We start from the raw sequence: 12,402 nt of genomic DNA on the forward strand, positions 1-12,402 counted from the left end.
GTGGGGGGAGTGTCACGTCAAAGCAAACGCCTCAAAGTATTTCGGCCCCAACCTGTGGAATAGAAAATGTGCATGAATGGACTGAACTCGTATCTGCGTGGGCAGTGGATTTGTTTTAGTTCTGACTCTGACTCAGTGGCTGTGGTGTGATTTACAAATGACACTGCACGTACTTTCTCTTCTGTCAATGTAAACACACCCAAAAGACCAGACCTGTGTTCGAACAGAGTCAGAATAGAGTGAGTTCAAACTTGTTTTGAGTTTTTTTTATCAGGGACAATAAAACAATATCAATAATTATCACTGTATGAACATCATCAACAGCGAAGTAACAAACATCTAATACATATCAATGGCTAAATAGTTTTGGCCCAGATCTGGCCCACATGCCACTAACCACATACAGTATGGAATGAAGCCCGCTCCTGTTAGCCAGATCTGGGCCTTAAGTGAGCCATAGCAACACTTTGCCAAGAGCACGGAGTCATGTTTGTTTTTGGATATTCTGGCCACATTTGCTGTTTCACAAGTGGGCAACTTCAGGCTCACATTCATTTTGTGTAGGCCACAAAAAGGCCATAAGTGCTGGATCACTGCCTGAAGTGGCCCACATCCGTATACGCTATCCGGGGTCAAATTGTAATTGTTGCATGTTTATCATTTGTGCCATTTGCCTTCAACAAACCGGAGAGTTATACAGCAGTTGTTGGTCACAATTAATCTTACAACAGGCCCGCACACTTGCGGACTGATGAAATGATAAGTGGATGGATGTTAGAGGCTGAATCACGTGTCCACAGTTGATCCATTATGATCATCCCCACTGTTCATTCCTGTGCCATTAGTATTATGAGTGAGTTTTGCTTAGTGCTGTCTTTCCCACAACCAAAACCACTGGCTCATGAATAAAAAGAGAGTCAGTTGTTTTAGGATGTTATAGTTATTGTTTTTGACAGCTGCACTTGTTGATGAAAAATGTATCATGTTAATCAAAAAAACGAATATATTTTACAAATGCAGCATTTAGCAAAAGTTTTAGATCCTCAATTTTTCTAGTTTGCGATTATAAGTTGGGCAGCTCAAGTCCAGTGAAAGCCCAAAATGTACTTAAGTGATGCATTAACTATCCCAAGGATAAAACAATAAGGACAATCATGTACATGTCATAGAAAACAGGCCTTTTTCAGGGATTAAGAAGTTGCTAAACTCACAGTTTTCCTGAAGCAGTGGAAGTAACTGAAGCATGAAAGTCGTCTCAAACTATTTTCTATGGATGTCATAACTCACAAATCCTCTGTCTGTACAAAGGCAGTGTCTTTAAACCCCCACCCAGATGGTCTCTTAGTCAAACTCAATTAAACTATTTGCTGCAAACAAAAAAAAAAGAAGAATCAAGGTCACATCACATAGGTATTGAGCAGTGTCGATTGAAACCTAACTAAGTGGTCCACTTAGGCCGTTTAAATGGGGACATGCCAGGGACTCTGTGCTTAATTGTATGTTATGTGTTTGTTTAAATTCAGCCTGGTAAAGTCTGGTCTCATCTTTTCTGAGCTACCAAACAGGCAAATAAATTAATAAATCAGAGCTATGATGGAGTGCATGAAAATGTGTCATCGAAAGAAAAACTGTAAATTGTTCCGGCAGAATTAATGTTAGCTGTCTAGGGACCTGCCTGACTCGTCCCAGTTTTGTAGCTTGGGGAGCCATTCAACCTGTGCCTGTAATGAAGGGCAAACCCATTAGTTCTCTATAGAGACACACAGCCACAAGTTGGTAACATGTTAACCTGTCAATTGATGGTGTTTAATCTTGTTTCAAGTAGAGTTCCCCCCCTTTGACCCTTGCTCTGACCAAATGTTTCTTGGTGTAGGCTTAAAACAATAACATATCACAAAACCATCACAATTTATTTCCCATCTACTAAAAACATGCACATTTTTAATCATTTTATATTTTGTTGGTTGCTCAGGAAAAATGTATCATCCCTGTTAAATGTGCTGCAATTATACTGTATAACATTTTTATTTTAGACTTACATTTCAACCAAAGAAAAGAACGTAAAAGCTCCCCAGGGTCAAAAGAGAGCCAAAGTAACAGGATTGTGGTTCTTTTATTGCTTTTGATTTTTCTGTAAAGAATGTGGGGATTTGTATTACTAATGCACAATATCAACTGATGACAGTAAGGGCCCTAAGGTTTGTTCAGCTATATTACCTGATATTGAGGCCCTGATTTGAAGAAGGTCCCTCTTCAAAAAACTATGTGTGACTTAATTATTACCTTATGTAATGTTTCCATCTGTTTGTTTGTTTGTTGGCAGAATTACACAAAAACTACTCAACGGATTTCCATGTAATGTTGTGGAGGGTTGGTCCATGAGTCAAGGAACAACCCATTAAAACATTGTTTTTTCTACTTTCTCTAACGTTGGGAGACGGGGTGGCTTTCAACATTCTTGTATATTTCTCAGAAAACGAATTAAATAGGCATGTTTAGGGGACTTATATTTATGAGTGTGGGCAATTTGGTAAAGAGCCAGGTAAAATGTGAGTGCCATTCTAGTTACATACTAGCTAATGGTTAGATCATTTTGCAGTGGGTGTAGATGTGCCAATATAGGAAAACAAAACAAAACTCATATATAGTTACGTATAGTTTATGTATATGTAGATTTGAATATGCAACTGTGCATGTGTACTGTTCACAAGGGAACTGCATATGGGAAGAATACCCCACAGGAAATGTGGGAATGAATCCTAAACAGTAAATCGGACTTTTATTTTGCAAGAGAAGACACTGTCAACTACTTCCTTCCCTGGGTCACGTGGCCTGGTCCTCGCTTGGATACGGGAAAGCGTCGCTCTGCTGGTCGCTACGGAGAGAGAGAGAAAGAGAGAGAGGGCGGAATGGTTGTGTTGTAGTGAGGGGGGAGACTTCCTCGTGCACTTTGCCACGCACAGGGTAACTTAGTGTCATGGCCGTCTACGGGGGCCGCTTCTCGGTCGTGTGGGCGACGACTCGACCGAGTTTGGACGCGTGTCCTCCCTCGACCAGTCGCTGCTAACGCACCGGCATGACGGACACAGATTAGTTAGCATGCTAGCGAGTTAGCCAGCCGTGCTCCGCATCACACACAGGGACCACAGGTAAGAAACCACCCCCCCTCCACAGTCAAGTGTGTAGACGAGGAGTCCTCAACCTGTATGCACCGTCAGTAACTCCGGTGAAAACCCGCGTTTGTTACACAATGTCCGCCGCTGCGGCTCATGGCAGGTGTTTGACTAATTCCCTGTGACGGTAACGATGCTGCTCTAATAGGATTGAAGTCCTCTGCTTCCTGTGGTTTGTTTGAGAACTTCCACCGGGCTGTCCGACGGGGGGAGGAGCTCCGCGGCGCGTGTGCGTGAGAGAGCGGTGTTTGCGTGGGAACGCGTGGTTTAATCACACCTCGCACTGGTCCGTCTTACGCAAGATATTTGGTCGTAAAACACTGCAGATTCAGTCGCGTGTCCGATGTGTGTAGAGGAGGTTTAACTGTTACGACTGTCACCGTTACTGCCTGTGTTTATCTCTATTGGATTTGATAGTTTTAATTTCTCTAGTCTTGTATTTTCAGTTTTACTCTTGAACTTATTCCTGACTGATTTTGACCTTTTATTATTCTTATGCTCTTGTGGTTTACTGTTTGTGTGCTACTGGATGCTTAAATCTATCTATCTATCTATCTATCTATCTATCTATCTATCTGTCTATCTGTCTCTCTTTGTTTCTCTCTCTCTCTCAAAAGTTAAAGTACAGGAAAGGTAATAATGAGAATATATTTGTATTGATTATTTTCAGGCATCATCACACACACACACAAGTATAAACAATATAGACAGTGTAAACAAAGTTTAAACAGTCAGTTATATATTGTCTGAAAAGTCTCTGGCAGAAAGCAAATGTGTACATATGCCTGCCTATATTCTTATCAAATTAAACTACCCTCCAGTATCAAACAATGAAAAATCATTGGATTGAACTACCTCCAGAAATATACAAAGATAGAATTTAAAATTTAAATTGGAACTGTTCGATAATTTCAACCCAACAACAGAGACACGCCCCCCTTAAATCCCCTTTGTGTTTTTTTGTACAGTAATCTTAAAAAAATACCTCAGATCATATTTACTCTCACTTTGACTTTGCTCTGAGCATTATTTGCATTATTTTATAATATGCTAAGTCATTACATTTTAGAGCATGGTAATTTAGAAACAATACATTTGTATGAGTATCCAGCCTCATTAATAATAGGTACGGCTCTTTTTTATTGTAGTAAGGCTATTGAATTTATAGCCGTTCACAAGGTCGACCCCATAATTCCAAACGTTGTGTAAGGAAGTACAATTGACCAGTACATTATATGCTGGTTTTATATACTAGCCCAAGTGTATTTCGGGGTAATGAGACACTTCATATTCACTCTATTGTTACTTTTTCTGTGGAAATTTGTATTTAATGTATGTATTGCTTTTGTTTGATGGAATTTAACTTACTGAGCTTTGGATCAAACTGTTCTGATTTCTTTAAGGTTGCAACAAGGCTCGAGTCATCGCCCTATATCAGCACCACTTACAACAGAGAATGATAAGACATTAATTTGCCTTTAAAACAGTGTGACTACAATTTCTATCCCAGTTTGATACTTTTTCTTTTCCTTGTGTCCGTGTATAAGTGTGGCTGTAGGTTCCTAGGCAGTCATGGGGAAACTACAGAGCAAGTTTCGCAAGCGGTCTGATATCTACAGGTGACTCATGTTTATTACGATATGTGTCCTTGTTTGAATTACATGACATTTATAACCAGGATTTCAATATATAGTTGGTTGAGAAAATAAAAAATAAAGTATCATTTAAGATGCCACTATGTTCACTGCATGTCCTCAATTTTTGGCTGGCAAAAAAATAATTGGGTTATTATTTAATCTAAAGCAGGACTGGTTTACCAGTCAGGGGTGAAACATTATGTGGCGATAATACAGAGATACTGTTTTCTTTCACCAGCATTAATAATGAAGAGGACACATTTTATCAGAACATTATTTGAGTAAATACAAATTTCTTACATGTCAATATAGGAACATGTATATATTTCAGTTTTTTGTGTGCAGGGCATCTCAGGGGGAGAAGGCAGATAATACCTTTGACAGTCAGGTGGTGCAGTATGAACCTGCCCATCAAGGATCCATCAGCACTGTCACGAATCTCAGCCCAGAGCTGTGTGTTTCTGGCGGCAGTGATCAGGTAACGGGTGAACATATGTATTAGTAGCACATTGTTCAAAAGAAATTAGAATTTTAAATCACAGTGTTGATCAATGACTAGCCAATCATTTTATTCTGAGCTTTACAAAGTTTCAAGTGACTTTACAATGGTTTTTAAATAGTTACAGTTCAGTTAGATGCCTAATGCAAGAAAAGTACTGTTTTAGACGACATAAAACTAAAACTATGACAGGCCATTGTAGACAATAGCACATGTGAGTTTTGTGTTTAAAAAAAAAAAATCTTAACATGTTCTAATTAGTAAGTGTGCTTTGTTTGAGGTCATACATGCATGTGTGTCCGTCCCTGTAGGCTGTGGTGGTGTATGACTGGAAACAAGGCCGGATGTGTCAGTCCTTCCAGGGTCACAACCGAGAGGTTACTAAGGTAACGTCAATACTTTGTGTGCGCAAACTGATAAAGGTGTGATGCTGTACAGAGTGGTTACACCTCTACCGTACATGTACGTATCCTCAGGCCTCGTCTCCTCTTAATTCTTTCCTCCGTCCGTCGGGCAGGTGGTGTGTTATCCAGGAAGTACATGGATCTTTAGTGCCTCACGGGACAAAACTGTTCTGATGTGGGACCTAAACCAGGGGGATGAACCTATTCAGGAATTCTGTGGGCATGAGTTGGTGGTCAACGGACTAGCTATCAGCCCTGGTATACACTCACACTCACACTCACACTCGTCTTTGTCTCGCAACACAGTACTATTAAAACCAGTTCATCTCAGTTCCTTGTTTTAAAGCTGGTTTGTGAACAGAAAACTCTCTGAGGACAGTTCATGAATATAAAACACAAAAAGCAGAACACAGACATCAACAGCACATTGCCTCTTACAGAGAACCGAATAATTTGCAGACTTGGTTAAATATGCCAGTCATTGTAGCACCAAATAAAAAAAAATTAAAATGCAGAAGCAAAACTCTAGGTGAAGTTTTGGATGAAAATTCCAAACATACAGAAACAGAAAGAAGTTTCACCAACAGACATCCTGGTTTCAGATTTACAGTAATTTGAGATGAAACAGAGACTTAAGGGCAGAAAGAATACCTCTAAACTAATGTATTAACCTGACACCTGTCATCTGGTATATAAGTAATGCAATGGCAGATCTATGATTTTTCTAAATCAGGGGCCATAAAGGAATATAAACGGGGTGTCCATTATATGTCCAACATCCATGCGCCATTCCTGATTCAATAAGGTTCACATTTATGTCATCCCCTGTTCACTGTTAGCTCTATAGCTTTGAACAAAGCATCATCATTGATTATATTTAGAAAATTGTGCCATGTGTACTAAGCTTAAAAAATTTACAATTTTAACAAATTGTCATATTTTTGGGGGGCACTTGGACTATATCTTTATTCTTTCAGATGTTTTCTATGTGAAGAAAGCAGGCACCTCTGTTTGAAATTACAGATTTCCTGAGAATAGTTTTGATGGGAGTAAGAACGTTTGTTTGAGTTGTTGAATGCAGTCGATGCTTTAATGTGATTGAACTGATCTGAGCATATGGAACTGTTTGTATTGTGGCTTGTAGAGGGGAGAAAGCTATGCACCGGCTCTCGTGACAACTGGATGTGCCTGTGGGACATAGAATCTGCAAAATGTGAACAGAGACACAACATCTCTCGAAACCTGGTGAGAACAATATCATGTGCTTTTGTGCACACAAATCTTTGTACTTGTTTGTTTCAATCATTCTGGATCACCCATAGCTGTGTACTTGAGCATGTAAGAAAAAGAATCAAATCAATAAGCCCAGCAATCTGACTTTTACTTTCCTTGTTCAAGCCCTGCAGGGTTGAATGCTTTCCACTTTCCTCTCTTTTCTGTCCAGGTGACTCATGTGTGTTGGGTGCCAGCCAGCTCCTCTGTAGTCCAGACTTCTGAGGATAAGACCATAAGGTACATAAGAAAGTTTTGATACAGCAGTTTGTAAAAGTTTGGGTCAGGTGTCTTGGTTAGGAGTGAGCAGAACGGCAAAAAAGGAAAAAAACTCACGACCTTACGGATGATGGGACTTCCATAAAACTTGTCATTTATTTAACTGAAACAAACTTCTACCTTACCATGCCCGATTGGATGGCTCCATCTTATCATGCATGAAGAAAACAGAAACATTACTCCCTGAGTTGTGGTGTGAGGATCTCACCAATATGGGCTTCTCAACTAACGTAAAGAAAACAAATAGCAGTCTACTGATGTCTAATTTAGATAATTAATCCTGGTATGTAAAAAGTAAATCCACCTTGTCTTTTTTTTATTTTATTTTCCTTGATACAGAAGCGAGTCCTTTAGCACCCTGATTGCACAAGCATTGCTGTTATACACACCATCTGTTGAGAAGTAGAAGACTCCGTGGGATAGGAATAGTTGCCAAAAGGCAGCGTGTTATCGAGATGACATCACTGAACCTAGTCGGCTCTTATTAAGTATTTTCCTTCACAAAGAGACATGAACAGCATAATTTAACAAACAACACCAAGTTTGACACAATCTAAAGGATAGGATCTAAAGGATATGCTGATATAAAGTTATATGTGGTGGGAACTCTGTGAATAAGATGAATTTAGGACTGCAACTGATTAAGCATCAATATTGCTGACATCATACATTAGTGATCTCACACACGCTCTCTTACACACAGTGAACCTACTGTTTGTTGGGAGAGCGGGTACGGACAGTCGTTACACTGTGGCAGTCCAAAATCTTTATAATTAAGTTAGAGAGCTATATGTGACAGGTTGCAGTAGTAGGCTACAACTGTTATGGTGTCATGTATGAAGAGATTCAAAATGAACACTATAAGTTAACTTGATTACTATAATCAAATTATTTAAAAGTGTTTGTATAGGAATGATTCTGTCCAAAGCTTCTTGATCCATAAAAGTGATTGATCAGTGTAACCGTGATCCAATGTATTTGAAAATCTTGTTTCCGACACTTCAGCAGAACCTGGTTGTGATCGGATAGAAATATTGAATTCTGCTCTCCCACTATACTTAATTTGATGTCTGCGATGATACAACTTGACTGTGTATGTGTGCAGGGTTTGGGACAGCCGTGCCTGGCAGGTGACCAATACTTTTCCAGCCAAGCAGTACATCCAGACCCACTGTGATGTGTCTCCCAACGGGTACTATCTGGTGTCCAGCAGCAACGGCTTTGGAGGGCAGGGCTGTGAAGCCACGGTGAGGCCACTGGAAGTGTTGGTGTGGTTCTTGGATGCATAAACATTTTGTTTGGCGTAAAAGCCTGGAGCTACTCAATCAACATCGGTTCTTTGGACTTGTGCAGATGGTCTCCCATAAGTTATGACTCCCATAACTTGTCGCTTGTCCCCCAGTTAGATCAGTTTCCTGCCTAATCTGTATCTTGTGGTAGCAGCAAGAAACAAGAGAGCCACACATGGCAAACAAGTTTATCTGGTACAAGAGCACCTGTTGGCCTGACTACCAGTGGTTCTATAGAACGGTCCAGTCCACTTACAATGTAAAACCCATTAAAAATAGTTTAGAATATATGACTCACATCGTCATGTTTAAACATAATTTTTTCGTCATTGTTTAGATTCACAGCAAGAATTCAGTTGAACATTGAATGCCCCACTTCTGACTACTACATCATATTTTTCCTCATGTGGGAACCAAGAGATCGATTTTTATAATCTTCAATTTTATTATTATTTTATGGCAAGTATAATTTTGAATGTTTTTCAGTCCTTCTATCTATATATATATATTTGTGTATATTGATGGGATCTGATTTCAGGTAACTCACCTGTCCACTAAGTTGACCTTGTGAATGTATCCACGGTTATGTAGATATTTTTTTTAACCTCTAACACGATGATTTGTTCTCAGTGGAGTTGTGTCTGTGTTATTAGCTCTGGGACCTGCGACAGCCTGGCTGTAAGGTTGTGGAGTACAGAGGACACCTCCAGACCACAGCCTCCTGTGTTTTTCTACCTACGCCTCCTGGTGGCACCGCTCAGGTAGTAACATCCTCCCATGACAGCTCCATCAAAATCTGGGATCAGAACACAGCAGGTAACAGCCACAAATGGATGAGAACATGTACAAACAGAGAGATGAATGCAAAGATACATATAGGCAAAGTTGCTGACACTGTTTGGTCTTTTTTTACACCGACTCTCCTCCCACCCTCCTTCTCCCGTCTCTACTGTTCAGTTTGTTTAGGGACGTTGTCTATGGATGGTGCTGGTCCACTGGTTTCTCTGGCCCCAAGTGACTCCACCAATCTGCTGTGTGCCAGCTTCAGCAACGGCCTCAACCATATCCAGGTGGGCCAGGGGTCAAACCAGGCTCAGGGTTCTGCAGCAGGTTCAGGTGGAGCTGGTGGCCTCGACATTAAAGTCGTTGCACGTTTCTGAGAGTCCGGTAGAGACTGGTGTGACTCGTAACCCTCACCTGTGACCTTTCAGTGACTCGGCAAGCAATAGAAGTGAATTTATTTTTTTTATATAATTTTACACACTGTATTTCTATAGACACGTTTGCTTTATTAGACTGCCATACAGCGAAGAATGACAGAAGAGATCATCAAGAACATGAGGGAATAAAAATGACATATAGAGGATGCACCTTTTGTCCAGCAGAGCCATGTGCTTGTCCGTCACATGTTCTGTTGAGAGACTGTGAACTCCAGAGTCATCATGCTTGGACTGATGCCTTCATGGACCAAGTCAGAGGAACCAGGATTTACTCAGTTTATACACTACTACAGCTAGGGGGCGCTGAGAAGATGCTTCATTCACATGTATTCATTTTTATTGAGAGTATCAGTTGAAAATTTGGCAGCAGGAGTATCAGCTGTGTGTTCGGGACTTCTACTGGGCCAAATAGAATTTCATACTAATAGTATAGATTTAGTTTTTTCCAATATCAGATTTAATAGGTGCTGTCAGAGTTACAGTCTTGTCTATCAAGTGGAAAGTTGTTTTTATCACCAACACATAGTAAAGAGGAACACGTCGATGTTATTGATTAGTTTGTGCTCTAGATTGAAGTCCAGTGTTAGGCCAAATGACTCCATATGACACAGGTCTGTATAAACATACTTTATTTTTAGGTAGATTTTACTCAATAATTTTTAGGATACAGATTCTAATATTTGTAAACTGAAGCTGCTGATAGTTGATGTGCTGGTATCCAACATGTATTTAAAATAGAAAATTACTATGCAATATACCATAGTGATTCCCTTTTTGATAAAACACAGTTTGAATAAACAAGTAAAGCTGCTCAATGTGTAAATAAAAAAACTGCAACCAGCAGTTATTGAAGATATTGTTTGACAAGGTCTTCTGTGCTATTAACAAAATGTATTGAACATGAATTCTGTCAGAATAAAAAATCCAGACCTAAATGGTTCAGTTAGAGAATGCTAATGCTAAAGCAGCCTTAAGTGAAAGAATTTGGCCAGTTCTATATGAAACTATAATTGTCAGGGCATGAGTGAAAAGACTCAGGCACTAGAGGTGTAACTTTAATACGGATTATTACAGATGTTAATCTAAAGGAAACATCTGGTTGAGTATCTACTGTGTATTGTTTTCTTTACATGTAGATGAGATATAGAAATAAAAACTCACAGATCAGAGGGAGATCTAAAGAGTTGTAATAGGAAAACTCTACTGTGATGTGTCGCTTGTGATGTCATATGGGGCGTAGGAGTCCACATTCAATGATTTATTATTTTTCTATAATGTAAGGAACTCTACTGGCTATAGGGGAACTGAGGGTGATCACACATTTCATTTTTGACAATCACAAATCATCACTAGCTGATTCCGTTGTATCTGTCGTCATTTGGTACATTATACTAAGCAATAAATAAGACGGGGAAACTTTAAGTTGTCTGTTCTTATCAGCACAGATCTTTAAGCTAGCGACAGCCTTATAGTTAATATGCCGTTAATATACAGTATCTGTACATATTTGTAAATTTATATAAATGCTTTATTTATCTGATTCAGTAAAAAAAGCTACAGGTAAATTACGCCGATCGGTCACAAGATTAAAACCACTATCTTATCTCTGTGGCACCGGTCAAAGGTCAGCGTGTGTTTGGCAGTGAGTGAACAGTCACTTCATTGAGGTTGAGGTGTTTGAAGCAGGAAAACAAGCAGACATAACGATCAGAACAACTTTAATCAGGGTCAGATTGTGATGGCTGGACGAGTGGGTCAGATCTTCTCCACAACGGCAGGATTGTTGGGTGTGTTTACAGTGGTCAGTATCTACCGTATAGAATAACCAGTGAATCTGTGGCATGGGCACTCAAGGCCCCAGCAAAGGCAGACCCATGCAGTCCAGTTTCACAGAAGAGCACTAATTAGTGAAAGATTTGGGGGTTTTCTCTTCAAGTAAGAATTTGCTTTTATAACATAACCAGCATCAGATTTGAATGAACACAAAAGATCTGTCATCTTACATTGGTTTCAGTGGAACCCCTCTGACTCTGGTGTACTTATAATTGACTGATGCCACATTTGAATCATTTTCTACACCCATTCTTTGTTACGATATAAAAAAACATAGCCTCCATGTAGGGAAATCACATCTGCATGTAATTATTAATGAATCAGAAAGCAGAAGACTGTCATACTGTGGTGTTTAATTTATTCAAATCTGGACCTCGTTTTCCCTCTGCCACAAAAACAAACCACATACCCATCAACATGTTTTCATTAAGACTCACACACAAAGTAGACATCAGCAGGCAGAACAGTTTGGCGGTCGCCACATCACTGAAGTACAGAAATATTCAGATATTTTATAAAAAAAGAAGCTAAAAACGTTTTTTGAATAAATGAAAAAAACATCTATCCTTGTCAAAACAAAATTGAAACGACAATTGCCTTAAATTAATGAAATATATATACAATATTGGCACAGCATGATATAAAAAGCTAAGTGGAATAAGTAGGATGCAGTACATTAAATTAACGGAAGTACAAGTCATTCAGAAGACCTTTTAAACAATAAATATATGAACATAGCATTCAGTCCAGAGCTGAGAGAAACTAATAGAAACATGTACTGGAATTTTTGTAAGTT

At 39.4% G+C, this 12,402-nt stretch overlaps 1 protein-coding gene across 1 annotated transcript; it reads left to right on the plus strand.

The window, feature by feature from the left end:
• The first annotated feature begins 2,838 nt into the window (after positions 1–2,838).
• Positions 2,839–11,195, plus strand: wdr31 (WD repeat domain 31). Its single transcript, XM_035166366.2, has 10 exons — positions 2,839–3,149; positions 4,721–4,792; positions 5,156–5,288; positions 5,621–5,695; positions 5,827–5,971; positions 6,858–6,958; positions 7,158–7,225; positions 8,370–8,511; positions 9,207–9,369; positions 9,511–11,195. Exons 2-10 carry the CDS (start codon positions 4,746–4,748, stop codon positions 9,711–9,713), a joined length of 1,077 nt encoding a protein of 358 aa, XP_035022257.1. The 5' UTR covers positions 2,839–3,149; positions 4,721–4,745; the 3' UTR covers positions 9,714–11,195.
• Positions 11,196–12,402: the final 1,207 nt, after the last annotated feature.

Source organism: Hippoglossus stenolepis, chromosome 9, assembly GCF_022539355.2.
Source record: "Hippoglossus stenolepis isolate QCI-W04-F060 chromosome 9, HSTE1.2, whole genome shotgun sequence".
In the NCBI taxonomy this organism is placed as follows: Eukaryota; Metazoa; Chordata; class Actinopteri; order Pleuronectiformes; family Pleuronectidae; genus Hippoglossus; species Hippoglossus stenolepis.